We start from the raw sequence: 21,822 nt of genomic DNA on the forward strand, positions 1-21,822 counted from the left end.
GTCCTGGAGACTGGGTCCTGGTGAAAAAGCATGTCAGGAAGAACTGCTTAGACGTGCGCTGGAGAGGACCGTTTCAAGTCATACTTGTCACGAACACAGCGGTGAAGTGTGGAGGTCTGCCAAACTGGATACATGCCTCACACACCCGAAGAGTGCCAACACCTCTAGAAGAAACAGCTCCTCTCTCGGATGAGAATCCGGTGGAAAACGGAGAAGCCATAGAGGGGGAAAGCCAAGCTGTGGAGGTGATCGAAGAGACTGAACCCGTGTTGGAACAAGTAGACGAAGGTCAAGACACTAGCGAGACCGAAGTCGCCTCAGGAGAAGAGAGTAACTGGGAAACTGAATCGGATACTGAACAAACTGAGAGAGACCAAGAGACTGGTCCAAGAACAAGGAGCAGAAGAACAAGGAGTGAAGAAGCCAGTTGGCCGGAGAGAAAGAAAAGGCCAAGCTCGGAAGAAAAGCAAGAAAGAACTCTTGTCCCGATCGCTGAAGAATCGGATCAGGAGGAAGAAACGACAGACTCAGGAACTGAGAGTCCACGAAGATCGGGAAGGGTACGTGTGCCCTGTAGAAGGTACGCCACCCCAGAGTGGACTTATCTAGCAGATGTCTTGGGGACAGAAATCTGGGAGAGTGAAGAGTGTGAAAGTAATCGATCTCGATCCATTTGTGGCAGTGGAGATATGGATGTTGACGCCTGGACTCGAGACTGAGGGGTTACTGACTTTCACCCTTCCCATACCCCCATACTTGAGTTGGATTAAGGATTTAGTGTTGAACAGATTACAATTTCCAACATTTGGTCATCAAATATCAGAGGAAGAAGACAAAGTCATTCGTTTTGAGTTGTTGGAACTTGTTGCAAGAGCTGCAGGTGCAAGAATAATTGTTGATACATAAGGACTTTTGTATATAAGCTATAAAGAAGAAGATAACCTAGCGCCGAGTGGAAAGAAGAAAAAATTTAGGGTTTACATTTAGAGGACGGAGAAGGGTTAGGGTTGTCTGTTGTTAAAAATAAAGAGACACTGTTGCGAAAAAGAGACTTTGTTGGTAAAAGAGCACTTTATGAACTGAGAAGAAAACAAGGCCAACAAAGGACTGAACTGATAAACTTTTTCGCAAGGGAAAGAGTCACGCTGTTTTGACAACATGGAGAACGGCAACCCAAACAGAAAAGCTAGATGTATAGTAGGTACACTTATAGCGGTAGTGATATTTCTCATAATTACAGTAGTGACAATATCATACATAATAGGACATGAAAACGATATAGAAATAGCAAATGAAAAATTTGTAACGACTTTGAAACCTGCTCTTGTGGGAAGGAAGGAGGAGAGCAATGTTATACGTGAAAAGGCGTTACTAGCAGATGAAACTCGTAGATTACACGTAGACGAGTCACAGGGAAACTTTAGGTCAAACGCATATGCAAAACTATTATACGAGTATATTGATGCCATGGAGGCCAAAGATTGCTACGTTTGTATGCAATTGCCGGCTTCTGTAGACGAGGGCATCAGATATCATCATCTCCCATTGACTTATGGGATAACATGTAGTTTACTGCTTAGTATATTTTATGGTAGAGAAGGATTCGAGTACTACTTTTCAAATTATGATTCGGTACTGCCAGAAGTTCCGAATTATAAGCAAATGAATAAGTGGGACTATTACAAAAAGGAGGATAGACTAGCCAAATTCTTTCTTCCTTGGGATACGTTAGATACATCATATGCACGCAGAAATAATCTGACTTGCAAAGTGTCAGAGGTAGAAAAGAAGTTTATAGGACAAGTGGATGATCGATACAGAAGGCAGAAAATTTTAAAAATGTCAGGACAGTGGAAAACTGATTGGACCGAAGAAGAGAAGGCACATAAAAAGAAAGGTAGCAATGGTCCAATAGCATTGGATAGAACGCAGAAAGGAAAGTTATGTTTAACTCGAGGTAAGACATATTATGAGAGTGAATTCGTAGGTGAAGTAAATTGTGAGCATGCTTTTCGACTAGAGTATTATACGAAAGATTTTATGAAAGGGATGCAGGCTATTCCTAATGTATATTTTGTATGTGGGAGAAGTGCCTATGTAAAACTGCCTGACAATTGGTATGGTTCGTGTTACTTGGCAATTGTCTTCCCCAAAATATATCATGCAAAGGATTTAGCGATAATAGAAAGAAAGGCTTCGACAAGAATGAAAAGGGAAGTAGGAGAAGCAGAAGTAGTAGGAGACGTATTTGGAGCGATGTTTCCTATGTTAGGTTTAATACTTAACGATGTTAAGATCAGGAGACTAGCTACAGTCGTAGATAGATTATCTGCGAGTACTGCAAGATCATTAATGCTAATAGAAGGTGAGATGCAATCGATTAGAGCAATGGTTCTTCAGAATCGACTTGCTCTTGATGTGATATTAGCAAAAGAAGGCGGAGTTTGTAAATCTTTGAAGGTTCAGGAATGTTGTACTTATATTCCTGATAATTCAAAACCACTAGAAAAGGTCATAAGAAATATTACACAGATTCATCAAGAAATCGAAGATTTGACAAAAATAAATGTTTGGGAAAAAGTAGGTAATGGAGTAGGAAAAGTTGGGAGTTGGTTTGCTAACCTTGGCAAAAGTATTATATGGTACATCTTGAAGCCTGTATTAATAGTATTAATTTGTATAATCTCATTGTTAGGATTTGTGAGACTATATAAATGGTATAGGACGAACCAGTTACAAAGATTGATGAGAGATCAAGAAAGGAGATTAGCTGTTTTACAAGATCAACAGTATAAAAGTTTGAGAGCACTTGAAATGATGAAAAGAGGAAATGATGTAACTAGCTCTGTATAAAGGGTTATATTCAAATTGCTTTTAGTGATGACTCCTAAAAGTCATCAAAGGGGGGAACTGAGAGAGCGCAATTTGAACATAAAGTATATCGTAGTCATATTTAGACGTATCTATTATAAACGTATATGTTATAAACGTAGGAATGAAATATATAACGCAATGTGAAGTTGATGACTATAGCATAAAGTCAATTAAAATGATATCATGGTATAGGAAATGTATAACTGTATTCACCTTAGAATGCATTAGATTTAGAAGGCCATATATGTAGTGGGCTAATGTAGAAATGCTTACGAACAGTAGAACGTGCAGAGTAGAATTCATGTACGTGTGTAACTTTAAATGCAGAAACGGCAAGAGAAATGTAATGTGAAGAAACGTGCAGAGAGCATACATAACGAAGTAACCAATGAGAATGTAAAGTTGTATTCCACGTACTTTATATTCTATGTAAAGTATATTCTATGTATTAAGGTTTATATTCTACGAAATTGTATTTCAGCTAAGATCTATTCATGTATGAACGAAGGATTTGCTAAATGCGGATATATATAAATGTATGTTAAAGGTTATACTGTGTAGAAGAAGTTTGTAGGAATGCTAGAAGAGTTTAGGTCATTTGTGATTATAACCTGACTAACCGAGGGTTTGCAGGAGCATAGTCCAATGTATGTAATTTAGTGGGCTCACAGGAGCCGTGAATAGTCTTCACATGAAGGTGCGAGCCGAAGAGTCTAGCATTTGTTAGATTTAAGGTGACAAATGTCGAACGAAGTTTATTGCCTAAACATGAGAGGAGGCGATTGGAATTTGAGCTTTGTTTTTGAATGACCATTCACAGGATCTCGTAAGGTCAGAGAAAGAGTTGTAATGTTAAGGTCTTGTTTAAGGTTATCTGACTTTGGATGAAAGTGTCAACTAAAAGTCGCCAACGAGAAGATGAAGATGACATCTAAGGAGAAAGGTCAACCTAACGACGACGCGAAGAGATGAAGCAATGGAAAGAGCCAGAAACTGACATCATCGGGGAAAGTCCGTGGTGGGCGTCAAGGGGCGTTTCACCCACACTGTGATTGTGTATTTTAGGGACAGCACCCCGGGGAGGAGGTAGCAATGCAATGAGCAATTGGAGATTAGGAACAGCGAGGGGAATTGCTCAGAGCGAAGGCAAGGGTAGATGCCTTGAGCAGATGCGCTGAGAGAGATCAGAGCGCAAGGGAGCAGTAGGCCGAGGACCCTTAGAAGAGCGGATGGGTAGGCAGAGAGGGTACTGCTTCTTAAACTTAAGTTACCTTTAGAGGTTAAGAGAGTTTGTACTTCTTTGGAAGTCAAACTGCTGACACCTTTTTAGGGAAGAAACTTACGAAGTAGGGATGTCACCTAGTATAGAGTAGGGACAGATTTAACTTGATTATTTTCTCTTTCTATAGATGACGCAAAGGAACCACTCTACATCGAAGCTTTAAATTGAGGATTGGAATTGATTTTGTATTCTTTGTATACTTTGAGATTTATCCTTGAGAGGATTGTAAATTGCATTCAATTTGACTTTTATATAAAAATACTTAAACTTTATCAGTTGTAAGTGGTTCTTTAGAGTGGCGTCATTTAATGGGGATGACTAAACCTGTGTGGGGGTGGTCTTTTACTCAATGACAGATACGAGCGGTCCAAACTTTACGAATGAGATAAACTATTAAATTGATTATAAATTGATACCAAAATCTCATTCCCCGCACATTCAAAGGGTTTTTTCTTTGTGTATTAATTTTTGAATTGTACAAGTGGGGATTTGTTTAGGCTTTGGTGAACAGTGTTAAAAACAGTCCAGTATTGGAAGGGAATCTTCTGGAGAAAAAAATCAAACACATTTAAATGTGCTTATTCTGAGTAAAACCATAAACAAACACACTCTCCATACAAGGCAAATGTTTATTAAAACACAAGCACTGGCAAAGTCAATAAGTCTGGCATTGGTGGCTGACCTTTTGGATTTCCCAGAGGTCATTTTGTTTGTGAATGTTCATTATATATAGACATGTGACACACCAGTGGCCCGGTAGTAGTAGTGTGGGAAATGCTTGGTCCTCACCTACATTTTGTTAATGTGAAAGCATACATAATACAAGTAGCCCCTGGCACTAAAAGTTACTGCTTGTGCAAATGTGCATATTGTGCAACAGCAAAGTTCTGTCACTTACAGTCAGGTAATTCATTTGCTGCAGTGAGCTGACACTGTGTATCATGCTGTATGCTGTGGTAGGAAGAAGCAAAATTTAAATGACACTACACAACAATGGAGTGATAAGGCTGAGTGAAAAACCCCTTATGATAGTGTCAGGCCTGTCATCTTTAGGTGGGACTGCCCCCAAACATTGTACCTTACATCTCCATGTGTTTTAGATCTCTTTTTGTTGGCCTTAGGACTCTGTGCACTTTACCACTGCAAACCAGTGCTAAAGTGCATGCTCTCACTCCTCAAATCATGGCTTATCCACATTTGGCATATTTAATTTACTTACAAGTCTCTTGTAATGTTGTACTTCATGTACCCAGGGCCTGTGAATTAGATGCTACTAGTGGGATTGCAGCACTGATTGTGCAACACACTTAAGTAGCCATTTAACCATGTCTCTGGCCTTCCATTGCACTCTGTGTGTGCAGTTTTAAACAGGGCAGTGATGCAGGCACCTTGCCATAAAAGAACAACAGGCAAGTCCTCACCCCCCTTCCAGATCCATGGTTGGCACGGTGCAGACGGAATTTAATTGTTTATCATCAAAGACACAGACACATGGGTAAATGCTAAAACTCAGCATCTGGGTCATATCAATCCTTTGCTCGTGCCAGAGTTAATTTCAGCATGCTAGGTGTAGCAAATGTGAAGAAGAGTCAAGAGCCACAGCTAAGTGTATAAGTGAGAAGGTCACTGTCTGCACTAATTGACAGTGTGAACACCGTTAAAATGCAGCTTTCTTAGAGCTTGCCTCTTGGTTGTTCAGGAATTGCATGACTAACTGTGGCAGCTCCTCCGCTAAGGCGGAGGAGCATTGCCCACAGGAAAAATAAATGCTAATAGCACCATGTTATTATCATGTTATTTTTCTCTAGTGGCCTTCAAGGTGCGGGGTGGGGCAGGGCTAGTCTGCCCAAACAGCAGCCGGGGAATGGTGGGTACTTTTTATGTGTGCATGACGGTTAGGCCGGCCATCTTGGGCCAGCAAAACAGTCATGCGTATTTAGCATGTTCTCCACCAGGCTGTATTGCACAACCTGGTTGGAGAACATGCACAACCTCCCAGTCTCTCTGAGCACTGAACAGCAGTGCTCAGATCAATCACAATGCTGCTATAATGCAGGGTCATGATTGGCTAGGGGAGTCTGGGTGCCTGTGTGCTTCCGGTTTCCTGCGACCAAAGAGGACGGAGGAGAGGCGGCCGCCAGGAAGGTAAATGAGATTTCATTTTCCCTTTTATTTTTTTTTAAACCCCTCCCACTTCACCACTAGTGCCCCGTAGCAGCCGCTATTAGTGACTAATGTATTTTAGTGAGATAATGCAAACATCAGCACTAAAATGCATTAGTCTAACCCCTAATGAGTGGTACTTGGCAGAGCTGATCTTGCATGCCCTGCAAAAAATGGGAAAACAATGAGGCTGGCATTGTTGGATTTATTGCACTGACAAGTTTTTGGATATGTATCATTGCACTGTTCATACATAAGGAATTAATGTACTTAAAACAAATGATGAGTCACACTCCTTAGCTAATTTTTATCTTGTCTTGGAGCTCAGTTAAGAACCTTTTCAGGGATAAACCACCACGTATTGAATAACTTGAAAATAATTTGAGGTGTTTGCATTACCTAGAATGCAGGGCGCCACCCCCCTTAAGGGCGTGGCGCCGTTAGTGGCAGCCAAAGGGCCGCCTAATCAGGGAATCACTTCCGGGTCACTCGACCCAGAAGTGAAAGTAATGGGACGGATTACCCGGAAATGCGTAGTAAGTGCCCCGAATGTAGTTAAGAGGGCGCGAGGCTTAAAATCCAGCGACCATCTTTGCGACCCCCTCTTTGTCCGCTGACCGCCCAGGAGTCGGACGTCGCAGAAGGAAGTCAGGGACCTTCGCGTGGATAGCGGGTTGGCGGGGGTCAATCCGACTCGTTTGGTGCAGGTGAGTGGGCCTCGCAGTGTGTCTGTTAGTTTATTGCGGTGGAGAGTCATTGTGGCGTGAATGCTTTCGTGGCGCGCAAGTTGATAACGTGAGCGTGGGGGGCAGGGATTGCCTTTCGTGTGAGCGAGCCGCCGCGTGTATGGTCTGGTATGCTGTGTCTGTAATTGGGGCGAAGGGGACATGCCGGTGGAGAGCCCGGGAGGCTGGGGAGCTGAGGCGAATAAAGAGTGGTTCGGCAGATCCAGCGCGATCGGGCGAGACGCGCCCCCTTCCTGATTTGAGCAGAAGTTAGCGCTTAAGGTGGGGGTAAGGGGCCAGGGCGGCTGAAAAAATGAGAGCGGGACGTCAGCGCAGCCCCCCCCGCCTTCCCCCCTTTGATAAAAATAGACAGGGGGGGGTCAGGGCATGCAGCGGGATTGGGGCGGTATGCGCGATTGGGCGAGACGCTCACTCCCCCCCCCCCTCCCCAGAGTTTTAAATTAACATCGTCCATTTTATGTAAAGAGATCGGCAAAATCGGCAGAAGATATGCGTCCCAAAAGAAAAGGACGGTTTTTTAATAAACAGCGCCCACATGAGCTCCATGCTAATTCTATTAGGAGCATGGCCAATGCATTTAAATACACGTTAATTGATGTAAGATGCATTAGGAGCCCGACAAATGCATATAATACGTTTTAATTGATCCAAAATGAATTCAAAGGGTGCTGATTTATGGTCCTTTTTCCGGATAGTGAAGGGTTTTGCTATTTAGATTATAAACAGCATATCATTTCGTTTTTTAGGCACATGTTGGCATAATTCAAAGCTAGTAGCATTATGTGACAACCTAAACAGGGAATGAATATCAGAACATTTTAACCAAGAATTAGGTTTGTTGAATATGTTTGTATTTATTGCCTTCTGGAGTACAGAAAATAAAGCCTTTCTTTTCTAGACGCTAACAAGAGCACACTAGAGATGACAAATACATAAGGTAGCAGGGGTGCTTGGCGTAAATACGACAGACAAACCCGAGGGGGGATTGCCCTACAGGCTAAAAATCTGATCATAAAAGTCATGCATATTATAAGTAATACATACATAATTAAAGAACATCCTTGGTCGTCATGGGCAAACTGCCAGCGATAGCGCGAGGGCCAATGTTTTGGGGCTAAAATCCTTGAAAGGAGAGATGTGTATAGGGTTTCTCAGTTTGGTGGTTAATCCAGATGCACACATGTCAATTAAGTGGTACTAACACATTTTTCTTTTAAGTGCAGAATGCCGCCAAAGCGGCCATCGAAGGGCAAACAGGCCCCAGCCAAAAGCGATGACTACCTCGCACTTACAGAGCTGCTGGAGTTTACGAAAGAAAAAGGCGTGGATTGGGCATTGAAGACAATGAGAGAAGGAGCTAGGGCGAACGTACAAGAGGAAAGAGGGAGAGGGAAGCGAACGCGGCGTACGCCGGAAAGATTCAAAGAGGCGTTGAAAGAGATGCGGCCCAGGGCAGCTGAGCCCAAACCGGCATCACCAGGTGAGAAGGAGGTGCTAGAGACAATAGACTTGAGCCCGGGCACGAATAAGGACAATGGCGCTCTTGAGGCCAACCATGATATTTCTAATGCTGCGCAAACAGGAGGGGCGCCCGTCGCTACTGCGGAGGCGCCCTGCTCTCAGGTTACTTTACCACCAGTGGTTGCGCAACCGGGTAACGGAGTGTCACAGGTTTGGGTGCAATCGGGAGGAGTAGCGCAATTACCAGGAATGCTGTTGACTAATTCGTACGGTCAAGCAATCAGTAATGGCCCTGTTAGCACGATGATACCCACCGCAGCTTACCCAGGAAGTGGGGGACCTATACTGATGGGTGCCTTCCCGAATGTGGGGTGTGTGCCCCAGGCTCCGACAGTTAACACCGCTGTAAATTTTGCAGGGCCATCTAATACTCAGATGCAAGGGGGGGCTGGGATGCAGATAGCAAATCAGCCGACTTTAGCATTCAGTCCGTTAATGTAAGGTTCCGCATCCTTGACCTTATCACCATCCACGGAGATCACTTGGCATGTTCCCGCAGATATGAAGGAAAGGATACTAAAGGGCGAATATGTTGATGTGTTCAATCTTATTAATGCAGGGGTTGTTCCAGGTAAAGCCAGAGGAGGTAAGGAGGGCGAGTACAAGCAAAAAAAGGTATGGGTTGACTGGTCCATAAAGAGTTGGATAACGGGATTTGCCATTTATGCCGCAATTATGTTGGAGAAATACCCTGGGTTGGGCCCTCAGATGATCAGTTATATATCCTTGATACATGGGGCGGCCTCTGAGTTCCCAGGTGTGGGATGGTTAAAATATGATAACAAATTCAGGCAAATGAAAGCAGTACACCCAGGGATAGCATGGGATCAACGTGAGATCAATCTATGGCACACAGTTTTTTATTCCTCCCCTTCGACGTCCAAGACCAGTACCCCTGCTCAGAGCCAGTCCTTTCGGAGTGACAGGGGGGCTGGGGATAGAAAACAGGCCTGCTGGCTGTTTAACAAAAACGAGTGCACTAGGGGGACCTCGTGCAAGTTTAAACATTGCTGTTCCTACTGTGGGGGCCCGTCTCACCCAGAAATCAGATGTTTCAAGAAATCAGGAAATTCTAAAGAGCAGTCGGCCCACTCCGCTCCAAAAGGGAAGCCACTGATTCTCTCAAATCACTTGACTTCCTTAATTAAATTCCAAAGATACCATCAAATCTTGATTCAGAACTTTCTTTATGTGCAATTCTACAAAGATGACATCAACTGTGCAGTTCGAAACCGAAATTGAAAAGATAAAATTTGACATAACCATAAATCACTAAATAATATAACCTCCTGTCACCCTAGGAACATTGCAACTTGGCAGATAGCAAAAGAAACTGGTGGTCACAATAATTTCTTGTTGCTTTCCACCCTTAAATCAACACTTTCTCTGATGGCGTACATTTGTAAAATAATGTGCTGCCACCTGCACCTATCTTTTTAAAAATGATGAAAGGCTGTCTGGCACAATGGTGGCCGATATCACAGAAGCAGGACCAAGTTACCCCTATACTAATGCAAATTATAAACAATTTATCCGATTTCTAAAACTTAAAACCTATCAGCAACGTCCCATCCTTAGGGAAGCTCATGGAAAAAGTATTTTCCTTCCTGATACACAGCCACATATCTGTCGCTATGCAGCTCAGAAACAGCATCTGTCTACATGCTAGAAGGTGATTCACACATTTATGATGAACGGTGAACCCTACCTACTGGTCCTCTGAGAATCTTAAACTACACTGAACACAGATGACCAGAGCACCCTGCTGAGCAAACGTTCATTGCATACTGGACAGGACACTTCAATGTTGGAGTGGTTCTATAGATTTCTTTTTGACTGATCTCAGTTTGGAAAGACTGAACCATTAGATTATTTTCCCTACTACTAATTTGAGTGTTGCCTCAGGATACCATGCTTATCCCTGTACTAACAAGGAGGAATTGGGTTGCATTTTGGCACTGATATTGACAGATGAAGCACATATAGCAGTGTTCGACATCCAGTGTGCCCGACTTAGAGTTTAAAGGACCTCTATACACTCTGAATAGGGCCAACAGGCTGATAGATGTCTCACATCTGCCAAAATCTAAATTATACCCGAAATCTATGTTCCAACTGCATGAGTTTTGGGTGAAATTCATCCAACCAAGACTGAATTCTTCTATTTCACCTCAAGCAAATGCTCCCAACCAGTGCATCCCTGGCTACCATAGCTGTCCCCTTTTGTACTGTCCATCGTTGTAGTGCCTTCAGTCAAGTGTCCTGGTTATCTCATTGGAAATACATTTTATTCTCAAATCCAGTGTTGCCAAAATACCTAAATCAGTTTGCCATCAGCTCTGCCTTCTTCTGTGAATTAAGCTTTGTTCACCCCAGAAGACTTCAGTACATGTGTGCATGATCCGGGGGATTTCAAACACCCATGGTTTGAATTCCCACTACTTGGTGTTCAAAATCCATTCTACCCCCCCACTACAAAAGGCCTTCTACTGTGCTACAAAGAATTCTCGGAGCAAAATATGCTGGGTACTTATTCTCTAATGTGCCTATAAATCGATGGGCTGATGCAGGGTACAACATTAACGAGACGGGGATTGTTGTGATGACCTGCGCATGTTTTTTATTAAAATTAATCAAAAGAGTTTAATAAAAACAAAGTCATGTTCATCACAGGTCGACATAAAGCTTTTTAACAAGTCTAGAATCTGTACTGAATATATTAAAGCTGTAGTACCTGGCATAAGGGGGACTTTAAATGGGTGGCATAACAATATGTTAAGGTAACTGTTATAAAGCCAGTGTCGTGGTGAGTGAAAAGACAGAAACACCAGACGGGATTCAGGAGATTGGCTTTATTGGTCGTCTCCACTGCTCCACGGCAGTCTCAGCCTGCAAGCCTCCAAAGATCTCCTGAACATTCTAAGGTAAGCTTCAGATCCAACTTTGGGAACATTCTAAGGTAAGCTTCAGATCCAACTCTGGGAACATTCTAAGGGACTAAAGACAGAGGGGAGTGGGAAAGTACCAAGTAGAAAGGATATTTGTTACCATAACAATTGCAAATTCATAAGAGGATGAATCTTTTAACATAACAAGCAGAATATAATCAAAATAGACCCTGAGCCCATATTATTAGTATGTTAGGGTTCCAGAAGCAGCAGAGGTGAAACATACAACGCCTTTGTGAGACTGGATCATGTAAGACCAGGGTTTGGCCTTGAAAAACACATTATAAATTGTGACAAACCAACTATTCTAGAGAGCCCTTAACAGTATTTACTTACACTTGCCACTGTTTGAATGGGTTGACATGTTATTCTGTTGGAAATAAAGGTTGAGTGGATTTACAGCAAACAACACATTACTTCTGTTAAAACTTTTCTCTGTTAAAACCTTTCAAAAACACAGTCAAGATACTTCATACAGTATTTATTTATCTGGTCCATACAGGTAAGGAAAACAAAGTTTCAAATTCGCAAACCAGAAACTCTGGGCCATATGAACGAACACATTTTCCTATAAACCCAGAATGAGTTAAACCTTTTGATACAACTGGCCCTCGGTGAGTTGTTTATAGAGGTACAAAACAAACATGCACACGTTGACTTCTAGATGCATATGTCTCTAAACAGAGTTTTCGGGAAGCTCATTATTTATGCATAGGGAATTAGCTTTGATTAAATAGTGCTTGAGTTGTTTCATTAACGGACTTACTAAGAAGCAAATTACTAGAGAACCAGACCTTGATAGCTGCCACTTCAAACTTTAGCAGTTGTATTAAGTATATATATCAATCTCTTTCGAGGTTCTTCCAAATATGATAATAATATACAAATTAAATAATAAAATATTAAAATAAAATAAGAATGTGATAATAAATTAAATGTGAGATCAACAGCTCTTAGGAGTACCAATTTGGTAGGTTTGTATGTAAATTTAGCATCACTTAACTATTTTTCAGAAGGATTTCTTTGGTCACACTGCTTTATCAGATAAAAAGAATGTGTTTGTATTTATTTTCAATCTCAAAACAATTGAGACCAAGTGGGTACCCGCTGAAGGCTGTGAACCAATCACTGTCTACATGGAGAGTGACTAAACTGTGGCAAAATTGAAAAGAATCATTCAAGTGTGACTTGTAGTTGCAGTACGGAGACGGCTCTGCTGTACATGGTGGAGCAACTTCGCTCCGTGCTCGATGCGGGGCAAACGGCGGCGCTGGTGCTATTAGATCTGAGCGCCGCCTTTGACACCGTATCGCACCCGATCCTTCTGCGTCGTTTAGAGGAGGTTGGTGTCACCGGCATCGCGCTCCAATGGTTCCAGTCCTTCCTAGCCAATCGGGCCTTTAGCGTGACCGTCCCGCCGTATCAGTCCAAATACCATCCGCTGGGCCTGGGAGTTCCCCAAGGCTCCTCGCTGAGTCCTACGTTGTTTAATCTAGCTGAGGTTGTCAGGCAATGGGGTATGACAATGGTGTCATACGCCGATGATACCCAGCTAGCGGTCACGATCAGCGGGGATGCCGATGTGGATGCCCCCAGGTTCCAACAAGGACTGCGGGCGGTCGCCGGCTGGATGATGTCCAACTGTCTCCAGTTGAACGCTAGTAAGACCGAGGTAATGATCTTTGGCAAACAACCGGAACTTTGGGGAGAGAGATGGTGGCCAGGGGATTTGGGTCTTACTCCCACTCCAGTCTCCGAGCTTAAAAACCTCGGAGTCTGGTTGGACCCTTCCCTTACGTTTGTCTGTCACACCAAACGTTCGGCGGGCTGTTGCTTCGGCATTCTACGCGGGCTCCGTCCTGTGCTTAAGTTCTTTGATGCCTCTACTAGGCAACTCATGATCCAAGCCACTGTCATCTCTAGGCTGGATTACGCGAGCTCCCTGCTGGTAGGCCTGAACCAGGCAGAGATTGGACGCCTGCAGCGTATCCAGAATGCCGCAGCAAGATCGGTGGTAGGACTACCTAGATCGTGCCCTACCTCTAGTACCCTGCGCTCGTTGCACTGGCTCCCGGTGGCTCAGCGGATCCGGTTTAAGGTCCTCTGTGTCGCCTATAAAATTCTCAAGGGGTCCCCAGCTACGATTCTTTCTACACTTTTGGCCCACTACATCCCAGCCCGAGCTTTGAGATCTGCTGATTTAGAACTGGCTGTTGTTCCGCGCTTCAAGCTGAGTAGGGCCGGCTGACGCTCCTTTCAAGTGCGTGCGGCGGTGCTCTGGAACTCCCTTCCCCCGGCGATTCGAGCCCTCAGGGATCTGCTTTCCTTTCTCCGTGCTGTGAAAACCTTCTTATTCCCTTAGCTTTAAAAATTTGTTTGATTTATTGTTTCGTTGTGTTGTGCTGCTACCTTGTCGGGCGCCAGGACGCTCCTTTGCTGGAGCATCTGTGCGCCTAATAAAAACGCATAACATAACATAACATAACATAACAGTTAGGTTTTCTAATTCGAAATGAGGTATCCTTCCAGGAGGTAGGTAGGAGTTTCAAGTGATTGGGGAGTTCTCAGTTTTTCCTAACAATGATTTTAAAGCCAATAGTTTGGGTAAACAGAGGATTCTTCGTCCTTATTTAAAGCATGATTGGCTAGGTGGTCCACAGTTCTTGGAAGGTAGACAAGAAAGACCTAATATCTGCATTTATGTTTACTAATTATGCAAGGCTGCAGTATTTATGCTGAAAAATGTTGTCTGTCAAGCAGATTATAATCAGAACCATTTGCGGAAAGCCAAAGTGTTCATGGTCTCCCTCTCTAAATATCATTTTCTGTTCAGAAGTGAATCTGAAGCGGTTGGGATGTGATTGCTCATAGCAGTATAAAGCGTTTGGACTTGAAATGGGACCAATGAGTACTCTGAATTGGTGGTCCCAGACAAGGGGGCATCAGACCCCCGTCTCGTATCATCCTCTAATTTTCCAGGCACCAACTTGGCTTGCCAACTTTCTTATCAACCTAAACTTAAAAATAGATGAGACCAGCAATAAAAATACGGTCACTGTCTTATCAGCCTACACGTAAAGATACAGACCAGGCAAGTAAAAAAACGGCCAGGTGGCAACCCTAGCACCAGCGCAGCTCAGCCATTGGAGAGAAGTGCAAACATGGCTCGCAAGATGCGAGGAAGCGCTGTTTCAGGCTGTTCAGCAAATTTCTAAATTATCCAGGGTAATGCTTAGTAATGAATGGATTGGCAAAAGGCACAAGGCAAAATCTAAATATGAAGTGTACAAATGTGTTACTTGTAAAAGTGATGAACAGTAAAGAATCACAATTTAAAAGTAAAAACAGTAAGTATTTGAGAACAGCCCAAGTAATAATAACTCCGGAGAGCCTGGACCCCTTTTTGCAGACGTAGTTTCTACCTACCGTATGTATACCCTCTTAATTTTACAGGTCTCATGTGTACACCTTTTTCCATTGGTTCTTTGAGGTGGTTGGTACTTTAGTGTGACAGACAGTTGTAGCTGGGTCGGTAAATTGGTATGATTGGTGGCACAAAAATAGCACCCCTTGTTGTTTTCCCACATGTGGCAGGGAACCACAGTACGTTTTCCAAACATGTCAAGTGGGAAGCATCTTTGTATACAATTTAAAATCCTATGAGGCTAAGGATACTTAAATGTGATTTGATGGACTGTTACCTCCTGATGGAGTTCCCGCTGCCCGATTGATGGCCTTGATCCACTCCTCCATCTCACACTGCGAATTTGCCATCAGCACGTAGGCATCTTGTCCGGTGCGGTTTGGATCACCCAAGACCCCTGCTAAAAAAAAAGTAAAGTACATAAACTCGAGTTGCATTGTGTCACTGACCTGCCTGTCTGATGCTGAGCACGGTTGTGTCGTCCTTCCATTCCAGGTATTATTCAAAAACAAAATCTACACATCATCCGAAGACGACCGGTTTTTAAAAGGCTCAGCCATTTCCAGGAATGCAGCCTCAGGTGAACCTGATTTCGGCAGACATTTAATTGTCGAAAACAGAAAAATCAGGAATTAAGGCACCGTTTGCTCTTGTTCACCGTTAGATGCTGTTGGGAACTGAAAGTTGTCATTTTGTGGTTTTATGAAAACTAGCACATGCCGTTAAGGAAAAACGCCGGTGTGCCATATTTAGTTGTTAAATTTTCATGATGGTACACAACTCAAGAAAGTAGGACATTTTAAATCTAAAACATAAATTTACCAATTCTCTACAAGCCTACTCTGAATATTACACAGCCCAGGTGTACTAACTTAGCCCAAGATGGCTTTCCTTTTTAGAATTCCCCAGTGACCCTTCCTTCTACTTGTCCGCTACATGAACATGGGTTGGCAAATCAAGCACAGGGTACGCCACCATTACATTGCAGATTTTACTTTGTATGACTGTACATCACAGGCAAGCGCATAAGGGTCTTTACATCACAGATGAGTCTATCAGTACTTTAGATTGCAGTATTGTTTTGATAGTTGAAAGTCATTATATGTGTGTTTGTGTTTATAATACATGTGTATATATATATGTTTATGTGTAGGTGTATATATTGTTATTAAAGGTATACAAATATATATAAATATATATACATAGTTAAAAATATACATAAGTATTTGCTCATATATAATTATGGGAAAGGTGAATTTAAAATGATGTTTAAATTAATAAGATTTCGTTAATGTATTTATAATTAATTAAAGAAATATATTTTTGATTTCAAAATAATATATTAATAAAATGTTATGTACGTTTTCAGTAAATTGTTTATAATAGGTTGTTAAAAGGTATAAAATTAGTTAGCAATAAGTATAGGTTAATCTTACTTTTTTTAAGAACATATGTATAAACAATATTGAAAAATATATATTTTTTTAATTTAAATGTAATGTTTGGGTTGTGTTTAGGGGTATTGTTTTTAGGGTTCATGGGTGGGTTGTGTATACGGACAGTAAGGAGTTTTTAGGGTTCAGGGTTGAGTAATGCATATGGGTACGAAAGAGTTTTTAGAGTTCAGGGATCAGTCGAATGTAGGAGTAGTAAAAGGTTTTTAGGGCCCAGGAGTGAGGAGTGTATGGGGCTATTGAAAGGGTTTAGTGTTCATGAAAATGTAGTGTAAAGAGGTTGAAACATTTTTAGAAGGGTCAGGACTGTAAGGGGTTATTAAAGGAGTTTTAGGATTCAGGGCTGGGTAGTGTATAGGGTTAGTAAGGTGCTTTTAGGGTTCAGTAGTGGGAAGTGAATAGTGATAGTAAGGGGGTTTTATAGGTCAGGGTGGACAATGTGCATGGGTAGTAAAGGGTTTTTAGAGTTCAGGGATGAGTAGTGTACGGGGGTAGTAAGGTGTTTAGAGTTCAGGGATCAAGTCTGTATAAGGGTATTAAAGGATTTTTAGGATTCAAGGCTGGGCAGAGAGATTAAATGGTTATTAGGTATCAGGAATGAGCAATTTGTAGGAGTAGTAAGGTGTTTTTAGAGTTCATGAGTGGGTAGTGCATAGACGCAGTAGGGGGCTTTTAGGGTTCAGGGGTGGTAGAGTATAAGGATAGTAATAGGTTTTTAGAGATCTTGAGTGGTTAGTGTGTAGGCTTAATTGGGAGTTTTTAGGGTTCAGAGATAAGATTATAATTGTACATTATTTTAAAAAAATATAAAAATAATTAATTAAAGTAATACATTATATTTAAAAGTAACAATCTGTTATAATAATTAATATTTAAAAGTAAAATATTAGAGCAATATGTATTAATTTTCAAATTGAATATAAAAGGAGTTTAAATATAAAATACAAAAATACATCTAACCCTATAAAAACACAATTGTATATGCATACTTAAATATATATGTATGTATTGTATGTATGTATTGTATATTTGTATAGCGCTTAAATATATATAAACATATATGTATAAAAAGATATCTAAAATATATGTGAATATATTTATATATATTATTGGAACAATGCATTATGGGACGTGAAGTTGTTCATTAAGCTCCGGTCCCGTAACAGCAGTGGGGTAAGCTGTTCTCCCGCCAATGGGAGTGCCTGAGGATATTTAAAGGAGGGAGCAGGTAACAGAGAGTAATCAGCAGCATCTGAAGAAGACGCAAGTCGAAATGCATTATGCAAATGCTGAGTACCAGTGAATAAAGGCTTCCACAGAATCCCCGCTGTGTCCCTGGATTTCTTTATACAAAGGAGGTCGTTTTCGTGATGTTTTTCGCGCCTGCCAGGAGCGCGATACAGGGACCCGTCCATCAAGCAGTCCTGGTGTTTGCTGGCAATTTGGACTTCTAATCAAGGGATTGATACGGCCAGGACCACCTCAAGAACGGACCAGACCAGCGGCAGCTGCTATCTGGCAGCCTGTCACTGTACGGGGAGGTGAGCATGATTACAGCTTGCCTCAGGCCCGGTGTGTTCTTTTTACTGAGGCGGACGTTGGGGACCTGAGGGAGCCTTCAACACTTACAGTTCATTCTACCCGCCACTACATGCCCCCCCCCGTTTGCAAGGCAATGATCAGAAATTACAGTTTCTAAACCCGACTGCAGTACTTATTGGAACAATTCATTATGGGACGTGAAGTTGTTCATTAAGCTCCGGTCCAGTAACAGCAGTGGGGTCAGCTGTTCTTCCGCGAATGGGAGTGCCTGAGGATATTTAAAGGAGGGAGCAGGTAGCAGCGAGTAATCAGCAGCATCTGATGAAGACGCAAGTCGAAATGCATTATGCAAATGCTGAGTACCAGTGAATAAAGGCTTCCACAGAATCCCCGCTGTGTCCCTGGATTTATTTATACAAAGGAGGTCGTTTTCATGATATATATATATATATATATATATATATATATATATATATATATATATATATATATATATATATATATATATATCGACTAAACAAAACAAAGATTATAGGGATGTTATAGTTGGGTAAAAATGCCAGCTAAAACAAAATTTTAAATTAACAAACCGCTAGAATTCACCAGTTACTCATGTCCTAAAGTAACTATGACTTGCCCTCTCACCATGACCAGTGTTGTTATCAATTATGTCAATTCCAATTGTAATTAGGGTTATCGATCCAGTCATTAAACAAGTCATGAATGATGTAATAAGTGAGGGCATAAGCAGTGCATGGCGTGGGTGCAAGATATAGTTACTTTAGCTACTAAGTTATAGTTATTTGAGATAACTATAACTGGTGAATTTCATTTTGTTTTTAGTTTAAAACAGAATGTTTTAACTGACAGTTTCACCTAACTACATCAACCCTTTAGCCTTTGTGTTTTTCAAGGAATATCTAAGTTTTTTATGTGAAGTATGAGATCAATACAATACCTAACTATAACATCATGTTAACCTTTGAGTTTTCAGTGACTTCCATGTTTTTTTAAACTTACATTTAGATGTACATCGCTGTGCGTAGTATGGGGTTGGCTGCAGGGCCTGACCAAAAGTGCCCTACCCCCAACAGGCTCCCAACCCCCACCCTTTTTATTTTTTAAATGCTCCAGTCCGCAGTTTCACCAAGATTCTTTCAAGGGTGTGTGCTGGGGAATGAGCCAGGGGGTCAGGGTTCCCCTACCCTGACGACTAATATCTTTTTCAATTTTAGTATTTAAGACTCAGGGACTGACTCCCCAAGCCCTAAAATGGTTGGCCCAACTTTTACTTCAGATTGCAGCCAGCCAAACACAATGTGCACTTGAGCTTGCGGATCCTCTGAATCATATGAATCATCATTTTTGAAATTGCTAAATAAAATTATATTTCATAAAACAAATAATAAATAGAAATTAGAAAATTATATTTCTATATCAAAATATATTACCCAGTGGCGGTTGTCCTGGGTAGTTACAGTTAGGACCATGTTTCCATAAAAAAAACATATTTTTTTGGTTTCCATATAACTTTGGTGCAGTTTGAAGAATTTTCACAAAACTTTCCAAAAAAAAGTCTCAACCACCTCAGCTCCTTCCTGGAAAATTTTGGGGTGATCCATGAAGTGGGGGGCCAAGAAAAAGGGGGGACCAAAAACGCATTATCTTCTTTCATTATTTGATCAGTTTTTTTTGTTTTTTTTTTTAAATATATTTTTATTGCTGGAATTAGCCAAAATTACATGTCGGATCAGCAATACATTTGCAGGAATAAAAGGGTAGATACATCCGATCCCCCGTGAGAAAACATCGTGGGTACACAGCCATTCAGCCCACAACCCAAGGGTCGGGCGGCGTCTTCTTATACACAGGTGGGGATCTGGTAGAACGTCGATGCTGATCCGGATAATCCCATGGGCTTCATCTGCTTTTCTAGATCAACCTAACAGAAAAAAAACTCCCCCCCAACAGCCCAATGATTCAACTCCCTCCCCCCACCCAACCCCGCCATCAGCGTGTAGTAGTATGTGTAGGAAGAGCCTATGGGAAAAACTCCAGATGACTGTATTTATATCCGTATCGTGGACGTTTATCGGGACTCAGGTTGTGCTGCATCATCACCCTCGGAATCGCTGGAAGCGCAGTAATCTCTAAGGGCCTGCACTAACGTCTCCCATTCCAGTGCTGATTCTAGCGCTCTCTCGTTGTGCTGCCGCCTCGCCAGTTGGTATCGCAGAGTGCTCTCCCCCGCAGCCCACTTCAGAAGTTCGCTGTGCCATTTAGCTCCCGTCGGACCAACTCTTGCCTTCCAATTCCTGGTTATCTCCCGTTTAACGAGGACAAGCCCTAAATCAATAAATTTACTCGAAATTTAATTTTTAGGGGTATGAGGGAACCAGTGTAAGAGCCCCACTGCCGCGTCGACCGACAAAGTTCTCCCCGTTACCCTATTTAGAGTATCCTCTATCAAAAGCCAATATGAGGACAGCGCCGGGCAGGACCACAACATATGAAGGAGGTCTGCCTCAGGCGCTCGGCATCTGGGGCAATCTGCTGAATCCGTGGCGAAGTACTGCTGAATCTTCGCCGGGGTCAAATAGGCCCTGTGGAGTATGTAAAAATGGACTAGTTGGAACCGGGCGTGACGTACTCCCTTCCAGGCTCGGCGCATGAGTTGTGACCAGGTCGTCTCCGGTATCTCTTTCCCTATATCGGCCTCCCAACGATTCCGCAGTGTGGTGAGGGGGGGCAGACCCTCGCCAATCAATCTGTTATACAGGCACGTGACTGCCTTGACCGTCCCTACGGACATCATAACGTACTGGCACACCGGAGACGTAGGCGGTTCCTCTAGCCCACTTTTCCAGTACGTCTGAATCGCTCGGACCAGAGCCGTGTACAAGAGGAAGTCGCCTCGGGGAACATCGAAACGGTCTAGTATCTCTTGGAAGGGCAGTAACACCCCGTCCTCATAAAGGTCCCCCTCCAGTTGCAATCCCGCGTCTTCCCACTGTCCTAGGCGTGACCAGTCTCCCCCGTGAGGCAGGGCCGTCAGCATCCCCAGCGGTATTTCTGGTGCATACGGAAGCCTCAGTTGTCCCCGGGCGTGGGCGCGATTCCAGCATAATCTAATGGTCTTTTCTTCGAGCGTCAGGTCCTGCAGGGCCAAACGCTGGTGCAGTGCGATGAAGGAAATAACATGCCTAGGCATTCCTGTACCCCTCCCAATCTCCGGGCCACGAAACTCCCTCGCGACCTCCTGGGTGAAGGTCTGCAATTGCGCCGCCAGATAATATTTCTCAAAATCCGGCACCGCAAGGCCTCCCTCTGACTTTGGTCTCATCAGGGTCTTGAGAGCCACTCTCCGGCGGCCCGAACCCCAAAGGAACCCCACCACCATGGATCGCAATAGCCGAAAGGTGGCCGGCGGGATCCAAATCGGAAGCGCTCGAAAGTAGTAGAGCAACCGGGAAAGTGCCGCCATTTTCAATAGTGCAATCCGCCCTGCCACCGAAAGCGGCAGGGTAGCCCAAAATTCCATACTACCACGCAACGCGCGAGTACAGCGGGCTATGTTGCCATCTAGGAGGTCGGTGGGGTCGTGGTATATGTATACCCCCAGGTACTTGAGGCAGCTGGGTTCCCACCTAATGTCCCTGCTGATGTCAGGTCTGGGTGTTCCCCTGTGAACCAGGAACAGACAAGTCTTGGCCCAATTCACCCGAAGGCCCGAGACCTCTCCGAAAGACGTCAGTGCGGCAGCAGCCCCATTCAAAGCGGCATTCGAGTCCTCGAGGAAGAGCAGCAGGTCATCAGCATACAGTGAGATATAATGCTGGCCAAATAAGGTCCGCAAGCCGCCGAAAGA

The 21,822-nt window shown here is 42.9% G+C and overlaps 1 protein-coding gene across 2 annotated transcripts in view; it reads right to left on the reverse strand.

Annotated features, from left to right (window-relative positions):
• The window catches only part of ARHGAP25 (Rho GTPase activating protein 25), a 342,160-nt gene that overhangs the window by 85,968 nt on the left and 234,370 nt on the right, over positions 1-21,822 (reverse strand). The window contains exon 4 of one of the 2 annotated variants that reach the window (XM_086943505.1): positions 15,236-15,358. In XM_086943505.1, the coding sequence (XP_086799631.1) occupies positions 15,236-15,358 (123 nt within the window). The remainder of the gene's footprint in view (positions 1-15,235; positions 15,359-21,822) is intronic. The other variant, XM_086943506.1, reaches the window with a different exon arrangement.

Source organism: Lissotriton vulgaris, chromosome 11 (assembly GCF_964263255.1).
Source record: "Lissotriton vulgaris chromosome 11, aLisVul1.2, whole genome shotgun sequence".
Lineage (NCBI taxonomy): Eukaryota > Metazoa > Chordata > Amphibia > Caudata > Salamandridae > Lissotriton > Lissotriton vulgaris.